Source organism: Rhopalosiphum maidis, chromosome 3 (assembly GCF_003676215.2).
Source record: "Rhopalosiphum maidis isolate BTI-1 chromosome 3, ASM367621v3, whole genome shotgun sequence".
NCBI lineage: Eukaryota > Metazoa > Arthropoda > Insecta > Hemiptera > Aphididae > Rhopalosiphum > Rhopalosiphum maidis.
This window is the reverse complement of record NC_040879.1, coordinates 16853432-16874632: the sequence shown is the minus strand read 5'-3', so window position 1 is coordinate 16874632 and position 21201 is coordinate 16853432. Positions and strand designations below refer to the sequence as shown.

Below are 21201 nucleotides of genomic sequence, written 5' to 3'. Positions count from 1 at the left end.
AAAGGAATTTAAGCTATGATAAAAAAAGGACATTTTATACTATTTTTAATTATACTTGAAGATATTTTAACAAAAATCAATATTCTTAGTAACCTAATGCAAGAGAAAAAAGCAACTTTGGGAAAATCAGTAAATTTAATCAATAGTATTATAAAAACATTTGAAAATGACCGTTGCTCAGAAAAATTTAAAACTGTGTGGACAGAAGTTATAGCATTGGCTAAAGAGTTCAACATTTCATTAGAAATTCCAGCTAAAGGTTATTTAAAAATATTTATAAATTATATTTTATATTAGAACGAAAAGATAGTTTTTAACCTTAATTGAGAATTTATGTTGAAGTATTTTATGTTTATAATATATCTTTATATATTTAATTTGATACTTCACAATATGTATTTGATAATAATATGATGTATGGTATATTATTTATTTATATTTTACTTAATAATGTGCTTCTTTAGTCCTTTTAATATTTTGTTCCTTTATATTTTTCTATAGTTATATTTGTAGAATATAATATGTTCTGTACCTGAATCATTATAGCCCTTATACAAAGTGATTCGCAAGCAGTTTCGGCAGCGTCGTTGATACCACAAAAAAAAAGGCTATAGCCCCCCCAAAAAAAAATCATCACGCTACGCCTATGGCACTAACCATCACATTTGGTCGTCAGTACGTACACGCATAGGCGCCGACTTTTAGATATTAGCGCGGGGGCAAATTCTTCTGTTAATTGGAAAAAAAATTCTATAGTTTGCTGATCGGGAGGGGTAATTATCTGATTGTTCCGTAATTCTTTTTTAATATTCCTATAGGGTACAAAATAAAATATTATGCATGTATATTATTTAAGTTTTCTTTATTGGTTTTATTTCTTTTAAATTATTTACATGAAAATATAGAAAATATAATTTTTTATTATACAATACGTTATATTATAATACATATATTTATTTTAATGCGAAAGTATTTTTTCTTATTGAACACTTATTTATAAAATTATTTCCTATTTTGCTATAGTCCAAAGATTCTACAATTGTTTTGTGGCAATTGAGAACCGCCAAATCATTCAAACGTTTTTGTGTCATAGTACTTCTCATATAATTTTTCAATCTTCTTAACATAGAAAAAGATCTTTCAGTAGTACACGTTGTGACTGGTACTGTCAATATCAATTGTATGCATTTTTTTAGCTCGGTTAAATGAATGACCAAGTGTGGTTTATCTTTAGTAATATTTAAAACATCTGAAAATGATGATACATTTAAGCCTTGGCTTCTAATTATATCATGAAACATATCTCTGTGCAATTTTAGTTTATCAATATTTAAATCATCTTTATAAAATTCGCAAATTAATTGTGGTGATATACTTGGATCAATAAAAAACATTTCAACATCACTTAAAAACATTCGAACTTCAGAATTAAATCTTAATTGTAAACCAGATAGTATATGATCAATAATTTCTTTATATATTTTATTATATTTACTTTCAGGTGTAAATAAAAAGGACTGGGATGTACTGTCATCATATTTAAGAGGCATTTTTCGTTTTCTAGATTCTTTTGGTAGATCTAGTTTTAAATCTGACCATTCGTTTTTTGTAGATTTCCATAAAATATTGAATGTATCTCTCATACTTGAAATAGTATCTTCCAAAGTGTTCAAAATTTGTACGGAAAGTTTAAAGTATAAAGATTTACTTTGTAATATTGTATTTGTTGTTTCCATATGTTTAAAAATACTAATTACTATTTTAAGCATTATGTAAGTATCTGAAGATTTTAATTGTTTTAAAAATCCTTTTGCTTTACATCCTGCATCGTTCTTTTCAGTTTTTGAAAAATCCGATAAAAATGTCAATAGTTCATTATAGTTATCCATAACAGATAATAAACTAGAATATCGTAACGTCCACCTAGTTGGACAAAACGGTCTTAGAGCAGTCACGTTCTCTTCTGTTTGTAACATTTTAAACCAAGATAGCCTCTTGGGTGATTGTTTGATAAATGTAATTAATTCTCTTATAAAATTTAGTATATCTCTAGCTTTTTCTACATTTTGCATACTATCTTGGGTAACAAGATTTAAAGAATGAGCTTGACAGTGAACAAACAATGCTCTAGGTTCAATTTCTTTAGTTCTAGCTTGTAATCCTTTGTGAATTCCAGAAACATTGCTAGCACCATCAAAACATTGTCCTCTAACATTATGAATATTCAACTCTAATCTACATAGAATATCTTTTAAAATATTGAAAAGAGTATTAGAATCAGTTTTAGGTGTTTCATAAAATCCTATAAAATATTCTTCAATTTCAAATGATTCTTTGTCCACTGTTCTTAAACAAAATGAAATTTGTTCTTTTACTGTAATATCACTAGTTTCGTCGAATAAAATAGTATAAAATGTATTTTCTTTAATTTTTTTAATAATTTTTCTAATGACTTCTCTTGAAAGTATACTAAGAATTTCATTTGTTATATCGTGGGAAATCCATTTATAAGTAGTTCTACCTAACCAGTTTTTTAATTCAGTCGAATCTTCCGATCGAAGTTTTAATAACTGATTGAAATTTGCAGATTCATCAGTATGCCCTCTTATTGCTACGCCTTGTTTTGCCAAAAACACTATTGAAGATAATATTTTATCAAAAGCAAATCTTGATTCTTCCATAGATTTTTTATGACTATCCGAAATTTGAGCATATACATTAGCATTTGTTTTAATAAAAGAACTTTTAACAATATTTGTTTTGTGCAATTCTGAACGTTCATGCATATTAAACCTTTCCACCGCTTTTTTCCAATTATTAAAGCCCTCCAAGATAAATACAGAAACATTATTATTGCTATTACTACTCAGTCTACTCATAGATTTACATAATTTGCAAAAAGCTTTATCATTAATTTGATCATGTTCTAACCAGTCATATTTGTTTAACCAAGATGTTAAAAATGTTCTTTTTTTTTGTTTTGAAAAATCTAATGTAGTCGATGTAGATAAATTATTTTCAGAATTAATTTGATTATCATAATTTTCATTAACGCTTGAAGTTGAACTACTATTAGAATTAATTTGGTGGTTAATTAAGTTTGAGTCAAGTTCGATATTTTTTTTTTGTATATATTTCCACATAGACATAATTGTTATTTGTTGAAGAATTACTTTTATTATTATTTGTAATGCCCTACAAAAGTTTTAAAAAATTAAATATTAAAATTTATTTTAAAATCTGATTTTGCCATAACTATTTTTAACAAAAACTAGATAGGTGAGTACGTAAAAATGTGGAAAAACGGCGTAGGCGCTAAATTGCATTTGTTCCAATATGATTTATAATATAAACACTTACCTTAATGGCTTATTGTTATAATCTTCGAATAGTACACTTCGTAGGAACAGTAATAACTAACAATATTAAAATATCATTCTAAAAACTATAAATATATTTGCTTATAATTTATAAAATGCCTATACAATATTATCATGCATGTTTTTATTTTTATATAGTATTAATGGTATACTATAAAAGTAATAAAATCAGCGCTCTGTCTCTACATTTCGGGAATAATTGAAATTACAAATGTATTTTTAGACCAAACATAAAACCAAATAGTAGTGAGCGATCTATAGTATTTTAGTATTTATAATTATTATCGATGATCATATTTAGGTTTTATATAAATATACAATCGTCGATGTTCATGTTCTAATGAATATTTTCATGTCATAATCTGGTATTTTAACCAAATAATTATTATTATACACAACGGGGGCGAAATAATACTTTTACCCCCGTTAAATCAATGCACGGGGGCGATCGCCCCCTTTGCCCCCGTGGAGTCGGCGCCTATGCGTACACGTCCACGACGGGCTGTAGTTATTGTTATTTCTGTTATCCATGCATAGTGGGCAGAGTGTGATGCATTTGATTTTTTCCGAAATCTATTATTATTGTCCCGCGAACGGCAGCGTTGCCGTTGTCTGGAATATGTTACGCCATCCCGAACAATCACGGATGTCACGAAAAATGCAACCGGCATTACCACAATTCATCCGTTAGGTGCATTCGTCTTACGATTTCGCTTCACAGGATGTTTTTTTCAAACGATGCGATATTCACGTTATTTGAGATCCGTGCTCGGCGCTCGCACGCAATCCGATGATAAATGGTCTTATAAGCTAGAAACGTGTAAGCCGACGTCATACGCGTAAAAATATAATAATTTGTTTTTCGTGATTGCAGTGTTCAGAATGTCATCTTGGAAACAAATCCCACCGTCATCTTCGAAAAACCCCAATCCGTCGTCGGGGCTGAAACCGAAAGAACAGCCTCCAAAGCAATACGTGGATATGCGAAATGAGAGGTTCGCGGAGAACAAACGAATACTCAGAAACGGTCTGCCGCCGGCGGAGAGAGTGAGATCGACTCAGAAGTTTGGAACAAAACAGAAATTAAATGAAATAAACCCTAAAAATAAGCCGTGATGATGGAAATTAGGTATACAAAATTGTAAATAGTACCTAATATGCGAGAAAACCCAACCAAATGTGTACATTTTTGTTGTAACTATTGCATCGTCTTGCCGAAAATAAATTTACTATGAAAATCGTGTGTAGCATCTCTTTTATCCCTACACGCACAAACATATCTCCATGTCGTATGGATGACGTGTCATACGACAAAAGTCATCGTATTGTTAACTAGGTACACGATATAATGTTAATTGTAGTAGCTAACTATTTGTGACACAAATACATTTAAATACATGTATACACCGGTAGAACAGATTTATATAACAGTGTGCACGCAAGTGTTGTTGGTCCGACAGACTTGCATAGAGATGTTTGAAAATCTATGACGGAACGTACGGAATACACGTACGTGTCGATTGAACGGTCGGACATATGGTGGAGTCGTGTAATGCTTAAATCTCAAATCATCTATACACTATATTGTACAGGTATCTCACAAATAGCTTTGCCCGTAGGCTGCCAGACGTTGCGTTCAAAATGTAAGTACAGTGGACGCTCGATGGTTCGAAGTCGGCACAATTTCGAATTGCCGACGGATCAGAAAGAAATAATGAGTTATGAATAAAACGCTGTGATATTATGAATAATATTTGAACGAAAGAGGCGGCAATACATATATTGTATTATGGTATTGTAACGTTAGAATAAAGGTTTTAGTCAGGAAAACAACGGAACATGCAGATATAATTGTTGGTTCTTCAAACTCGTCAGTCTCTGTTATGTTTTCCGTCGACGCATCTGGTTCAATGTTACCACTGTATGTAGTATATATATCTTTACAATTATAGAAATCTTGGATTTTTGGTGGCCCTAATGGATGCAGTTATAACCGATCACCTTCTGGTGGGTGTGATTAATCCTTAATATAAAGACTAGTTCATATCAATTGACAATTATTATATCTCATTGTTGACGTTTTAAGATGATCGTGTAATTACTTTAAATCAAGAATCTAGAAATGAATACCGAACTAACGTCTTACTATTTTATATTGTTCCCCATCTGTTCAAGCCATTTAGTAACTCTTGTAAAACATTTATTTTGTGTATTGCGTATTTTAAAAATGTTTTTAATAAACACTTTTTACTCATCTGCTCACAAACATTTTTAAGTGCTTGAGCAGTCACTAATTATAGAAGTGGTCGTATACCTACTGCCACTAACCGCCTTTGTAGATTTCTCATTAAGGCGTAACACTTGAATTAGCTCTTTAAAAATCGTTTATTCATTATATTAAGTCAATTTGGAGGATTATCTAATAATTCTAGAATATCTCTAATTGAATCCTCCAATTCAACAAAATGATCTTATGTATAATATATTGAATTCCAGCGTGGACTTAAGTCTTGCAACAATTTCTTTGGTACTTTAGATTCATTGCTTGTTAGTTGTTTGATACACATTAAGTTTGTGATTAGTTCTACTGCTTTTTTGGAAGTAATTAACAATACATTTTATTTTGTCAATTAAACACAATCGTAATTTTAATGCATCTTGAACGATTAGGTTAAGTGTATGAGAAAAATATTCTAAACTTTTTACTTTTAAGAAATACAATGCAGATTTTATATTATTGGCGTTATCTGATACTGCAAAAATTATTTTACTTTTATTCAGTGTTTCTTGAATTGTATTACTTAAATTTGCTTTCGGAAAACTGATAGCATTCTAATAATATAGACCTATAATCAAGTTGTGTGTCAATAAAATCAAATGTTATTGAAATGAATGCTATATTTTTTCGTGATGTCCAACCATCTGTTATTAAACAACTACTTAACGATTCATTGCTTATGAGTTCCTTACCTCATTAACACTTTTTTGGTACAGCGCAAGTTTCTGAACTTTTGATATTTTATGACGATAAGGTGTTTTATATAATGGATTAATTGAAGATTCGTTTCAATGAATCATCTAGTTGCTTCGCTGGATATGATCGTATCAAGTACGTTTCCACTGACCTTTTCAGAGGAAACGCTTCGTCACCTAATAATAATGTATGGAGCAGGAATAATGGTTACAGGTAAAAATTCATTTTCCAGAATATTTAACGAACCATTTTCTAACGACTTTCTCAAGTTAGAGTGTGCCAATATTCTGATGTCACTGTTTTTTCCATTAGCGCCCACGTATTCGGCTATAAAATTATATTATTAATTACTAGATACATTACACTTTATAACGGTTTAACGCTGCCTAGTTGACCTAATTTAGTGATTACATATAAAAAATAAAAGATGGATACTTTCTACGAAACTTGTGTACCCGAATCATTATAGGGTATAGCCGTTCAGGCAGGGTCGACCCGATGATTTGTGGAGCTCCGGACCATAAAGTAACATAGATGCAGCGATACTGGATTGAAGTTGAAGCGAGAATCGACGACTTGGTTCAGTGCTACCACTTTGAATGGGTAAAAATATTGTACATATTGTTTGGTACCGTAAATTTATTTTCATTACCAAAAAACAAAATACATAATAGCTTAATGATGGTTGCACGAAACCGAACTTTAAATTTATTTAATGAATAGTTTTATCGGACTGTTTAATATTTAAGTATAATATTATAATAATATTACAATAGGTAGGTACACAATAGTTTATTAAATCATAAAAATATACAAAATAAAATAGTAGAATAATTGCCAAAAAACTTAATTTAATTTACTCTAAAACAAATATTACGGTATTAATATTTAAAATTTTTAAATTTTAAACATTCATGTTATTGTTATTGACCTCTCAATAAGGTTAGTTTTTTGTACCATGTTCTCAAAGATGGTTTCTCGTTTTGGTTTTTATTGTTTTTAAGACTATAATTAGTTTTAGGTTTAATATAAGAGAAAGAAATTGACTTTATCAGTATTAACATGGTCTTATAAAAGACTTTATCTATACTATGAGATTTGTATTGATTTAAACAAAAAATTATGAAGAACTTTGGTGTGTACTTTAGTAAGAGTGTTCATTGCTTTATTTTGGTAGTTTTCACTTCTAAGTATTTTTTCAGTATCCAAACAAATAAGTATTATATCATCATTTGGATAAGCAAGTCCCCCTCTGTTACCACCTCTATTCTTTAAGGTTGTTGAAGAATTCAAAAACGAATCTTTGTCAACACTATATAAAGATTTCAAACATATATCATAATGAAGGGTTAATGTCAACTTGTAAACAACAAAGCCAGCAACATAAATAATTATTTCGTTTGAAAAATCACTAAAGATATATGGATTTTGTGTACATATAATATAATCATGATCTTTAATAAATCATTAACATAATTTATATTCTCCTCAGATATAATTATATCTGAATTAGGATTTGATGAAGAACTATTAATGGTTTTAATAGGATCAGAAATTGAATGGTATAAAATATCAATATGTTCCAAAGAGATACAATTACCATAATTAAAACTTTTAATATCGTTTATTCGAATCACTAATTTTTTATATGCTGACTGAAATTGAGGTGTTTTTGGGTTATTGTTATGCCCTCCTAATGATCTGATATTACCGAAAAACAACTCTAAGTGATCTTGACTAATTTTATATAATTTTAAGTAGTAATTTATTTTTTAGTATTAAACTATTATATAACCGTAACAAAGATTTAAAACCCATGATAAATCCTAAAAAGCCTGTTTTTCTAGAAGATTCTAAGACCGGAATAAACTCATTATTAACTTCTTTTAATTTTAAGTTCTGAAAATATGTGATAAATTTTTCTGAAAATTCTGAAATATCTTTAATATTATCAGCGCAAAGAGCCTTTTTATATCCCACACTATTTATTGACCCGGAATTTAAGACATCAAATCCATCATTAAACATAATACTAACAATAGTTGGATCAGCTTCACAAAATTCTTTCAAATGCAAGTTGTTTTTGCAAAATTTTAAAACGTCTGCCACCGATTGACTAAGAAGTTGTGTAGCTAACTCAACTTTCATTTTTTGTTTAAAAAAGAATATGTGCTGTTTTTTTAATTTATTAGCCAAGTGACTTCCCTCTTTTTCTTGCAGTAAAAATAACTTAAGCACATGGTCAAAATCAATCATTTTATTATTACTATCAAGTAATTGTTTTTTTTTCTGAAAAAGTATTGTGTATTTGCGTATTGATTTGATCATATGAACTGGGTCTAGAAACATAGCCTTAGACTCGTCATTAGAAAAGTTGCTTTTAAAATTATTTATATTTAAATTGCATCCCAAGTGTCATGCCATAGTAATATTAGTGGCACATCCATCGAATGTTAAACTTATCACTATCACACCAGTACTTTCAATCATATTTAACGCTTTTGGGAACTATTTAAACTAGCTGTTAAAAAAATCCTATTGGGAGTTTCCAATTTTCATTTACTGATACTAACATGAAAACTAAGCATTCTTTTGCAATATCTAAATTATCAGTGTTTGAACCATTACTAAGATCAACATGGCTATAATATTTAATTCCATCACTTTTCAAATGCTGACGGATTGACATTTCATCAAACATCAGAGAACAATATACAGGTTGGTTGCTATTTTTTACTTTTAATATTTTGAGAGCTTCTTCTGTAAAACCAAGTTCAGCGTTGACATGGAAATACCATTTCCCCAGGATACATGAATGTGGAAGTATCGTGTTGAACTGTTTTCGAACATAACCTTATGCCTTAGTAGAAAAAAAATGGAGGCATAACGCTAACTGTCGAACTTCTAAAGATCACTTCTTTGGAACCTTCTTCCCCAAGTTTGTTTTTGACCAATTAGTAATCAAGTTTCTATGTTTACCAAAGGATTCCAATAACATATCATTTCTATCATCACTTATAAGATTTTCCTTATTTATTTGCATGACTATTTCATTTAACAAAGCTATTTTTTAATTTTTTCGACGTATAGTTTGTTGAATGAGTTTCAAACGCTTATTTTTTAATTGTATTTCATCGCTTAATTGTCAAATACCGCGTTTTAAAAATAGGCGCCTTAGAATATCATTAGTATTTATTGTACAAGCAGCCAAAAATGTAGCTTTAGAATTTTTCTAAAAGAAAAATATTATAATAATGATATTATGACTCGGCCCGTATATGAGTAATAAGTAATAACCAATAAAATATATTCACTAATTCAATAATAATATCAATACTCAAAAGTTAAAATAATTGTTACCAATTACCATACATATTATTTTTTAATAAAATACACAATATATTTTTTTTATACTAAATATAGCTTTTTTATTAAAATACTTAATAATTAATTCCAATATCTATATAGAAAAAATAACATAACCTGCATTAACTCTTTCAGATTCGAATCTAGAAGATTGCTAAAAATGAATCCATCATCTACACAACACAAAACATACATAAATAAATTTAAATAATTTTGAAATTCTTTGTTTAATAGTAATTGAAATGTTTAAATCAGAAGATTACTCCAATTGACTCCATCATATAACATAAAACAGCGCTTCTCAACCTATGTTACACGTACCACTAGTGGTATGCGAACAAATTCTTCCTTTATAAAAAAAATTGGAATAAATTATTATTAACATTAAATATTATTTGGTTTATTTAGTGGTGTGGAGATCGTTTCTAATCGTAATAATAATAATTGTACATATATTTAATTTAATTTAATTTATTTTTGTACATTAATTACTTAATTCTTATCATTTTGTAATTCCTAATAAAATAAAATTCTATACATGCAACATAAACGTATACATTATTAAGTAAAACAAATGGTCGGGTAGTACGTAAAAATTTTCAAACTGTGTAGGTTGCTTGCGAATATAAAAAGGTTGAGAACCACTGATATAGAACATAAAACACACATGAACAAGATTAAATAATTAAGAATACTTTTGAAATTACTTGTTTAATGGTAATAGAACTGTTGAAACTAGAAGATTGCTCTGATTCTGCAGTAGCATCTAGAGCCTATGTAAATTAATAATATTGTTACAAATTAAAATATGTTATGTTATACATAACCGGTAAGTACCGGTTCTTAAAAATGAATATTTCTAAACATTACCTATTACTGGTTAGGAAGATTTTTTTTTAATAACAAACTTAGGTTGATACCTAATTATTATCGGTAACTAACTTATGACTTGCATACAAATTTAAAATTTAAATATTATAAAATAGCCAATTTACCAGTAGTAGATCAGTTTACTCTAATAGGTATAGGTACTAAATCTAATTACACAAGGTTAGTTTTGCTGACAGAAAATTTATTATGCTGCACATGGGTCAGAGAGAAAACAAAAATTGCTATCACATATTCTCTGAACAAAATAATTAAATTATCACCTTATCTAGATATTGAATGTATTTTTAAACATCAATAACATACAAGGTTAGCAATGTTGTATTGGTGACAAAAACTGTTAAAGAGAAGTCTCAAAAGAATAAGATAAACAAAAAAATAACAATAAAAATATAAAATACATACCTAAGAATTCTAATAATGTAAAAACAAATTCAACAACTTTTAGTAAAACATAATATTCATTATTTATTTAAGTACATACTCCTTGCTTATTTTTGTTGTTCTTTTCAAATAGCATGTTCGTACGTACGAGCAATTGGTTTCCTACAGTTTTAGCTGAAATGTTACACCTATACGGCGATAACACAAATTTTAAGCCGAAAAATAGTTTTTCTATGCTAACTTGGGTTGCTGGAACACTGAATACTATATTAGAAAGCTCAAAAAGTTCTGGATATATTAATTTTTAGATTTCCAAAATTGAAGAATATTTATTTTATGGAATAATCTTTTTTCTTCAATACTAAATGATTTTAAAAGTGTCTCAATTTTTGTTCCAATAGTTTCAGTTTGAAAATTTGATAAAGTTCCAAAATCAGAAGACGTAGATTCATCATTAACTTTACTTCTAAGATATATTTCAAGATCATCTAAAGAGTGTGTTGAACTCAGACTATCACTTACATGTTGATGAGACTCAAGGCTTATTGTATTTACTTAGTCTCGTCTTCAGGAGTCCATCGTATAGTATGTTCCACAAGGTTGGTCCTAAGACCGAGCCTTGTGGGACCCCGCAGGTTACGTCTATCTCTGTAGTGCCATTATCGCCCGCTTCGATGAGAAGTCTACGGTCTTCTAGATAGCTGCTGACCATTTGTTTGAAGTATGCCGGAACGTCTTTGTAGTATATCGCATTCATGATTGCTGCCCATGGGGCAGAATTGAATGCATTTTTTATGTCCATGGTCAGTATACCGATTTTTAAGTTTGTGGATATAATGGTTGACCTCAGTGTGTTCAGCGCGTCTGTCGTCGAACCTAACCTAACTTACCTAACCACTTGGGTAGAAAATGAATTGCCAGGTAGGTTTACAAATTACAAATAATCGTGACAAATTTGTCTGATGGCATATAATATAAAAAATGTTTTCCCTTTTTTTAACAATTATAATAAATATGTATGACTAAACTAAGGCCGGCCATGTTAACACAAATATTTGGTCGACCAATACTCACATAACAGTTGGGACACACATCTGGTTTTACACCCACGCTACCGCACCAGGGCCTGTAAGTATATCAACAGTAATACAAATAAAACAAGTTGACCCTGCGTACGTGCGAATGTGTGCCTACAACTGTTTACGAAGACTTCACAATAATATAACAATGAATGCAGCCAGGACAGGAGTACAAAGTAAGTGCTGGCACTACTATCCCCAATAGGTACACCACATCACGCTGAATCACAAAGACAAATCGCTGGTAAATTTCGAGCACCTTAAACTGTAAAATTAGATATGAATTTAAGCAATTGATATTGCAATAAATGATAGTTACCAGACGACTTTCTTGACAAAAAACACAAAATCACAACAACTTGGTTTGGGACGACTGCAATTGACATAAAAACTTGCACATGATTTGTACAAACAGAGATCGTCTTGACGGCTGAGAGAAAAGTGTCATTAACGGACGAACAAAATACGATGAAAACTATACGAATGGTCTTTCAGTGTCACCACACTAAAACAATGAAAACTGGAAAAGCTAAGAACTTTGTGACACTGAAAGCATGACTTAACATAAAGTAACTTTAAACAATAACGAATCTTAGAAAACAAACTGATAATGATCACGCAGCTGGCCGGTCGCAAACGGAAACATGATAACGTTTCGCCGATCAAGGCTGCAACTGCAGACCGCACCGTTACACGCACACGAAAATGATAATACAAAACTAAATGACAATATCACAAACATAACAAACTTAAACATACACAGTTATAGATTATATTATTATAAATATAACTTACAGAAATATAGTATTGACTGCTCTACGTTAACATAATACCTACAAAGTAAAAATAATATTTCATAATATTTTTTTTTATTGATGAGTTTATATCTATATGTATATTTAAAATTGAATTAAAATAAAGTAATGAAACTATCTATTTTTGATTATACTTCAGAGTCAACTAATTTCATTTTAATATTAGCCTGCAATTAAAATCTATATTCAATTAATTTAATATATACATGAATTTTAATTATTCAAAATTAAATAATTATGATGTATGTACAATGTACATTGTACCTACCTATAACTTTTGGAAAAACTGAAAAGTATCTTTTTCGCCATATTTTTGAATAGCTCCCATTAACTTTTTCATAACAATTCTTGTTTCTTTTTAGTGAAAGTTTGAAATACCAATAAAATGATAAGAATGTTCTTAAAAATTATTCTATAAACCAGTGATCACATTAAACGGAACTCACTGTATTATTATTTATTAGTTTATTACTGTCCGTCGCAGGTTTATTGGCATACTTGGTTTCACTAACATAGTAACACCTGAGCAAAGTCGTAGAAGAGTAATAGATAACTAGTAGCCAGTGGCGTTCTCAGGAATTTTCAATGGGGGGAGGGCTCTGAAAATTTACTAGAATACGAAAGTGGGGCTCTCACTATGTTTTTTTCAATATCAGACAAGCTTCGATTTATAAAGAAACCTATATCATTTGTTGGTCAAACTTCAGCCGATAGATTACATTCTAACATGTTTAACTGAAATAAAGAAAAGCAAAGTAACAAGAAAAACATCTATATAATTAAAGCACTATTTCACCTATTCTGTGGTAAATGCGGTTAAAGCGAATAGTAATAGTGTAATATCTAAGTTTAAATGTAAAAAGTACTTAGCTATCCATGTATAGATACTAGTTTATTTAGTATATAGTCTAATCCTGAACGTTAACGTTATCATCACATATTTACATTATCACAATAGGTACACAATAACACCAAATTATTAAAATTAAATGTGTGTTGACAATCGTGATACTGGTAACTATTGAGGTATTAACCACTATATTATAATCAGTAAAATCAATAATCAATTATTAAGTTTATTTTTATTTATTATATTAATTTAATTACTTAATCAATAACCGTGATTTTGTTAGTAAAAAAATATTATATTGTGATAAGCATATGAAATAGTTTTAAAAAAATACTGCCAATTGGGGGGTCAATCCTCTCCTACCCTCCTGTGAGTACGCCAAGCTAGTAGCATTAATTATAAATACTAGTATAATAGTATTTATAATCAATCCTAGTAGATAAATAAAATTATGAATGCAGAATATATTGCCTATAATGAACTCCTTAAAAACTGTTTGTATCACCACGACACCATCTTTGCTAACCAAATGTCACTACTGTCGGAGAATTCGGTTTATACGTTTCGCTGTACGATACATCCGGTTCGGCAGTATACGAGTATATTTCAGGAATGTATTACTGTCCATCTGAATACGATACGATTTTTTTTTAATTCCAAAATTATACGGTCCAAGACTGGACTAGTGGAATATACGCTTTGTATAAAATTTTTTCCGACAGAATACGGTCTGAGAATAAATAGCCCGTTTAAATACAATAAGAGCTTTTTTTACTCTAAGATTATATGGTCTGCGATAATATGCCAAACGCCAATTATCATTTCCCCAAAAATACGGTCCGGGCATATACTGTCTGAGATCTTACTGTCCGTGTAAATATGGTCCGAACATAATATACATTCTAAAATCTAACGACCCATGCTATATTATATTCATATTCTGAGAATTTTCGTGCGTCAGAAAAAAAATGTAAAAACAATGCGAAAAATGGGTAACTGATACAGAGTTCGAATTCGAGACACTCTTTATTAAATCATATTTTAGTGCCACTACGCATAAGTATTTTAACGCTTGGCGGTAATTTTAAATAATGATAAAAATACATCTGAGGCACTAATTTGATTGTATCATAGAAATTTTATTAATTAAGTTATTCGAATAAATTATACACATAAACCTTCTTTGGTTAATTTTGCCCATCCAACAGGAAAACCGCTTCGAAATCCATTCAACCGTTTCAGAGTTTATCGCTCCCAAAAATACATGATTTTATTTTATACTATGACGTATTGATGGTAGATATATTATATTATATTTAATATACCAATTACTATTTGAGCATTCTATTTTAAATTTATGATTGTTTTTTATCATTTAGATAATATATAAGTTAAAAATGATGAAAATAGATAGAAATTTTTTATTAGAGTCTACACAACATTTTCCTATTAGCCTATGGTGATGATAACATTTTCAAACAAAATGTAATTACGACTCAAAAAAACATTATCAATAACTTACACAACAACTTGAATATCGTTTAACCCAGCTCTTCATAATTAATTTACAATCATGCTAAAATGTATTTTTTTAAATGAAACTAATACGATGAGACATAATCTTATGACTTGTTTTTTTTTATTTATTATTATTATTATAAACAGTCATTATATGCATAGTAAGTAATTTTTGAATATTTTTTAACTACATTCATACTTCATACAATACAATAATTTAATTTTTAATAATTTTAAATAATTAAATATTTTATAGTTATAAACTATAATTAACTATTATTTTACCTTCATATGTTCTTAAACTTGTGTTTTTGTCATTTGAAGATGGTATGATTTGCGAGGTGCTTTGATCATTTTGATATCCTTCAAAATTAGGTACCTGCTTTACAATAATATTAATAATAACATTTTACGATCATAAGTAATAACAACTTTAATCACGTAGATTAGGTATAATTTATTAATAAACTTAAATATGAATTAATTACTAGATGTTTCTGTAAAATGTTGATCTGACATATCTGTGTACTCATATTATATCGGAGTACCTAGTAGATAATTATGGTGTTGGATCTAGGAGTTAGGACATTAATTGGTCCCCGGCTTAAAAGTTAAACATAAAATAATTTTTATCATTAAACGTTCTTAAAATGTGTTTTCAATAATATAATACTTTTAGCATATATTAATAGTTAATTGTTTTAAAAAAAATAAAAATGAACATAATAATTTAATAATAAACTAATAAATAATATCATAGTCGAATAAAAAAAATAATTTAAGTATAACATAATAATTATAATTTATGAAAATCTCGAAAACCTACACAAATAATTCAAAAGATCATCTTTTGAAAAGTTATTATCAAAATTATTACAAATAAAAACAATGCTTTTTTCCTAGTCGCTTAAAGATTTCAAAAAAGGATTTTCTTACCATAAGTTTTGTTACCTCCAAGTACCTTAATTTGATACTGTGTCCATGAATCTTGTAGTTCGAAAGGTTTTTTAGATTATTGCAAGTCACAAATCTAATCGGTGGCCATTTACAAAATTTGATTGTGCTAGTAGTCATATTTTCTGTTTTATTTTATACCAACCTAGTTTATGGGAAGAACATTATAATCTTTGGTTTCGGTAAATTTTTCCGTGACCCATTTCATTTTATTCACATTCTACACGAGACCTAGTAGGTAAAAAAATACATATGTTAGTTCTTAAACGATAGAATAAGGTACATATTATGTAAGTTTCTACACAGTAAAAAAAGATGCGTATGTAAATTGTATGTTCTTACACTGCGTATATTATTATATATAATACATAATTTATAAGCTATCGATCTAATATCAGTTATATCTAGAGTCCGGATTTTTATGCAAAAACATATTTTTAACAAGCGTATGCTGTTTGATAGGAGTAAGAAATGTTTGTATTTCATAGCCTGTAGAAGTATAGAATCTGTTAAAAAAAGTTTTTTTGCATATTAGTGGATATTTTGACTTTAGAGATTATTTCAGAATATTTTAGCATATTTCCGTTATATTGAATCATATTAAAATATATTCAGCATATATAAGACATTAATCACGGCCTGCCGTACTAACTTTACTCCGAAAAATTTGGAAAAATATATTATTGTACATTCCTAACATGATATAATATTTTTTATGTTAATATATTGCATAATGCAACATAAGATGTAATTATATAAATAATGATAAATTATAAATTCATAATCATAATCAATAATCATATCGCATTTTTTTTTTTACTTATTAGTTAGTATAATTAATATTTTTCAGAATATTTTGAGAATATTAAGAATATTTCATCAATTTTAGCTGCATATAAACATCACATTTTAAAGGTTTTAACAGAATATAAATCTCTATAACTCTAGTTATATCATATGATATTGTCATACATTTGAATATAATTGTTAAGGCTCTATTCGTAAAATATGATTCGTTTGTTTGTGTCGTATCAGTTGTATTATATTATTTATATATTATTGTTGTACGCGTAGCGATGAGTTTATCAGTGCATTTTGTATTTTTCTAGCTCAATCGTGAGTATAATTATATAATAATATTAATAAAATAATTATTTATATAAAACATTTATTACATAAAAGTGTATGCATTGATTAATTACCAATAGTTTGATACAGTCCACATCAATTCGAAACAATAATATAAATAATAATAATAATTCATAATTGTAAAAAAAATACTACATAGTCCATTATATATAGTAATAATTAATAATATAGAAAAAAAAATATTTAATATGATAAAAAAAAATATATTTTATGAGGTTTATTTCTGAAACTTAAATGTTTAACATAGTCGTATTGATTAATTTTTTTGGTTTATAACATTTTCTTTTTCGGTATGTGTTTGAATAATATTTGTTATTATGTTACTATTAGAAGTTCTTATTTTTATTTATTTTTTATTTTTTTCTTTATTTATCTTTATTTATTCCATATTATGGGCTGATTTTTTAAATTTTAAATGAGTAGGATTTGTATATCTCTTTAGGGTAAATATTTTCACTTCACTCTTGTTTGGGTTAAGAGTGAGTTCCAATTTAGTGAACCAATTTGAAATTTGGTCTAAAGAGATTTGTAGATCTGTTATTGAGTTTTCAAGATTTTTTTGGAACTGCATTGATGAATATTATTTGGTTCCGTAGGATTTATATTTATATTTATAGGATCAATTTCCTGTGTTATATTTGTGGTAGTAGCCTCAGTCGTGAAACAATTTTCAAAGTGCTGGTCGAAAATTTTGCATTTGTCTATGTTTGTTTCGTATTTGATCAATCGAACTTTAAGGGGAGGAATTGTGTCTCATTGTTTGAGTATTTTTTTTGTGGCTAATACTGTAGCTAATAATTTAGTAATAATCTATTAATATAGATAGAGTCAATAGATTTGTATAATAATATTAAAGAAAATATTATAATTTAATAAAAACCCGTAATTTACTTCATAAACATATGCATCACGTGTAGGCAGTATAGGTAAATATACAACAATAACTAAAAATAATTTTACACCGCTACAACCGTATGCCCACCCTCACCTTAGATTTTTTCCAAAAAATATGTTTATAACGCAACAATTGTTGTAAAATAGGAATCGTTTAAACATCAAATGTCGCATAGGTACTTCTTATGGGGTAGTGTATTATTACATTATATTTTATATGCCAACTGTAAACTGCAAATACTATCCAATAAAATATTAATAAATATCGGGCAGTATAATATTATTTTCGATAACCGCCGGGGGGAGGGGCCGGGGCCTTCGCGCTCGACGTCGCGGTCGGGTGGCGGAAAACCGTCGACCGGTATTAATAATCATAAACGCCGCGTAAACGGAGCGCGTGCGCGAGTCTCGCCGACACGCGCGCGCGAGCACTGGGGTGGGCGGACGCGGCCGAGCGAACGCGCGCGGCGTACGCACGCGCGCGATCAGGTGCCGCGGCGGCGGCGGTGACGGGCCGCATTAGTAGGTAAATCGCGCCCGGCGTGTCAACCGCGCGCGTGCTTGCAGCCGATATTGGCCGACCACCGACCAACAGGATAGAACCGCCGCGGCAGAGGGACAGCGGAAAACATCGCACGACACAATAATATCGCGATATTATTATTTTGTTCAATTATTCGATATTCTACCTCGTCGCCGTTCGCTACGTCGGCACGACGAGCGGAAGAAAAATAAAAACCATTTAACATTTTACGCATTTTCGTCGTCGACATTATATAATTTGTCACCATTAATCGGTTCGCGGCAACAGTGCGGCGCGTTTAATTTTGTTTTTTCCACGCGTCCCGCAAGTACCCGCACACGGTTTTTTAGTTTGTGCGACGCGCGCGCATACACAGTTGTGTTCCAACGCAGATTGATTTCGGCCGATTTATATTATTGAAAACATATCTCGCACAGACGTCGCGAGCCGTCGTCGTCCGATTTGTTCTTTCGTCAACTTTTTCACCGTTTCGACATCGTTCGCGACGATTCTGTCGTGCCCGTCGTAGCGAACGTGCTCGGAACGTTCGCCGCGCCGCGTGATCCCTATCGGTGTGGCACCCAGACCTGTGCCGGCGCACGATGTCTTGAGAGCGCATTTAGCGACCGCGAGAGAGGAGAAATCGTTCACGGTATCCACATGGCCGGGGCACTGGAAATTCTACAAGAAGTGAGTGTCGAAACCATAACGCATCATATATAGCTTTTATTCAATAACCATCATATTTTTTTAAAATACGTATATCGAGGTGTCACTCCCGGGTACCGGCAGTCACCGTCCGCGGCGGAAATCGGCAGGACGACTCGTAATCGTTGCCGTGCCTCGTTCCGAGACTTTTATCATTATCATTATTATTATTATTATTATTTTTATATATTTTTGTCAACGGCTTTATCTAACCACTAACCCAAATGCCCGACCGGAACACGCTGCACACACGTCTTGTATCATTGTTTTGTAAGAATACACCTTGAGTCGGGACAAAACGAGTCACGTCGTGTGCTTTCCGATCGGTACCTACTTAGACAAATTAGGTTTTATTTTGATCCGCCGCCAACAAACTCTTCGCTATGGCATGTTCGCCTTATGTGTATATCTTGTCTTGAGAGCGGATGACGGGACAGCGTTAAAGTCTCTTTGCAACGCGTATACTTTTGCTGGATTTGAAGATTTAAAATCTCTTACTCGTCACTTGTCGTTTCACTGTTAGCGACTAATACGACTGTACAGAGTATCATCAAAAATTTGTTATTATTTTTAAATACGATTTTGATATAGTCTACTGTTATTTTAATTAAATAAATCGAGAGATATTGCTATTATTGTGTACTATCGATGTTAGGTACACTTAATTTCATAAAGTTATCAATATCGATATGTTAAGGTAATTTACATTGCAATATATTTGTAAAAACAAATTATATTTTAGGAACTGTCAAGTGTTTAGGAAAAATGTATTAAATAAATTCTTGCAGATCCGAAATTAATCAATTAATTGTATATGATGATTATAATTTTATTCATAATTTATACGAAATAATCTTTAAAAATAAATCAAAGTATTAAAATATAATAATAAGAAATTAAAACACATATTTTAATATTAAATACCATAATTTACTAAAACTAAACAAATAAATATAAATGACAAATTACTTTTAATGTAACAATTGTTTAAATAAAAACGTAAGTATTTAATGAGTAGACTGTAGATATATTCTATAATTCTCTATATTATTAATATTAATCGCGTGCATACTTATCAATTTGATTATTACTGTGCAGTGTGTAAAATATACATTTTAATAATTTGTTTAAAAAATATCAGCGAACTCAGTGTAAATAGAACGTCTTACCTATTATTAAGATAGAAATTATTGTTTTTTTATTGACTCTTCGATTATTCCTATTGGGACAAGCAAAATGACAGTGTAAAATATAGATAATACTTCACCTTGTTATTTCATCTCTACTAAAGAAGTTATCAACACAACGAGAAAACGAATTTCTATACAATTATCTGTATATATTTATTTAATAATGATAAAATATAGGTAAACCTTCATGTTTTTTGAATTTCTATATTTTTCAAATTAAAAACAAATAAACTAGACTACTCCGTATTCTTGTACACCTACATAATATATAATATTTTACATACCAGTAAAGAAAATATATTATTCAAAAGTTTATACACGATCGTGTACGCCAGTTTGTTGAACGCGTGCACTGCAACGTTATCCTAATATGAGTTACGACACATTCGGTTCATTTATTATAACATTATGTTTAGAGGTAGGTAGGTGCCGTGTGTCGTTTTCTCTAAAATTTAAAACTGCCGAATATGATCGGATTCCGCTTCAGGCCAACCGACTGTAGACCAGACTCTACGTACATAATATCGGT

General features: G+C 29.8%; 2 protein-coding genes across 2 annotated transcripts in view; one reads left to right on the top strand and one right to left on the bottom strand.

Moving 5' to 3' along the window:
- Nucleotides 1–777: 777 nt before the first annotated feature.
- LOC113557743 (zinc finger MYM-type protein 1-like) lies at nucleotides 778–8502 on the bottom strand. The gene is made up of 7 exons (XM_026963299.1): nucleotides 8392–8502; nucleotides 8150–8253; nucleotides 7498–7666; nucleotides 2527–2825; nucleotides 1751–2385; nucleotides 1097–1657; nucleotides 778–812 (listed from the first exon to the last, which is right to left on the bottom strand). The coding sequence occupies exons 1-7, from the start codon at nucleotides 8500–8502 to the stop codon at nucleotides 778–780; spliced, it is 1914 nt and encodes a 637-aa protein (XP_026819100.1).
- A 10340-nt stretch (nucleotides 8503–18842) lies between these two features.
- Nucleotides 18843–21201, top strand: part of LOC113557303 (Krueppel-like factor luna) — an 80998-nt gene continuing 78639 nt past the window's right edge. The window contains exon 1 of the mRNA XM_026962755.1: nucleotides 18843–19464. Within this exon, the coding sequence (XP_026818556.1) occupies nucleotides 19435–19464 (30 nt within the window). The 5' untranslated portion in view covers nucleotides 18843–19434. The remainder of the gene's footprint in view (nucleotides 19465–21201) is intronic.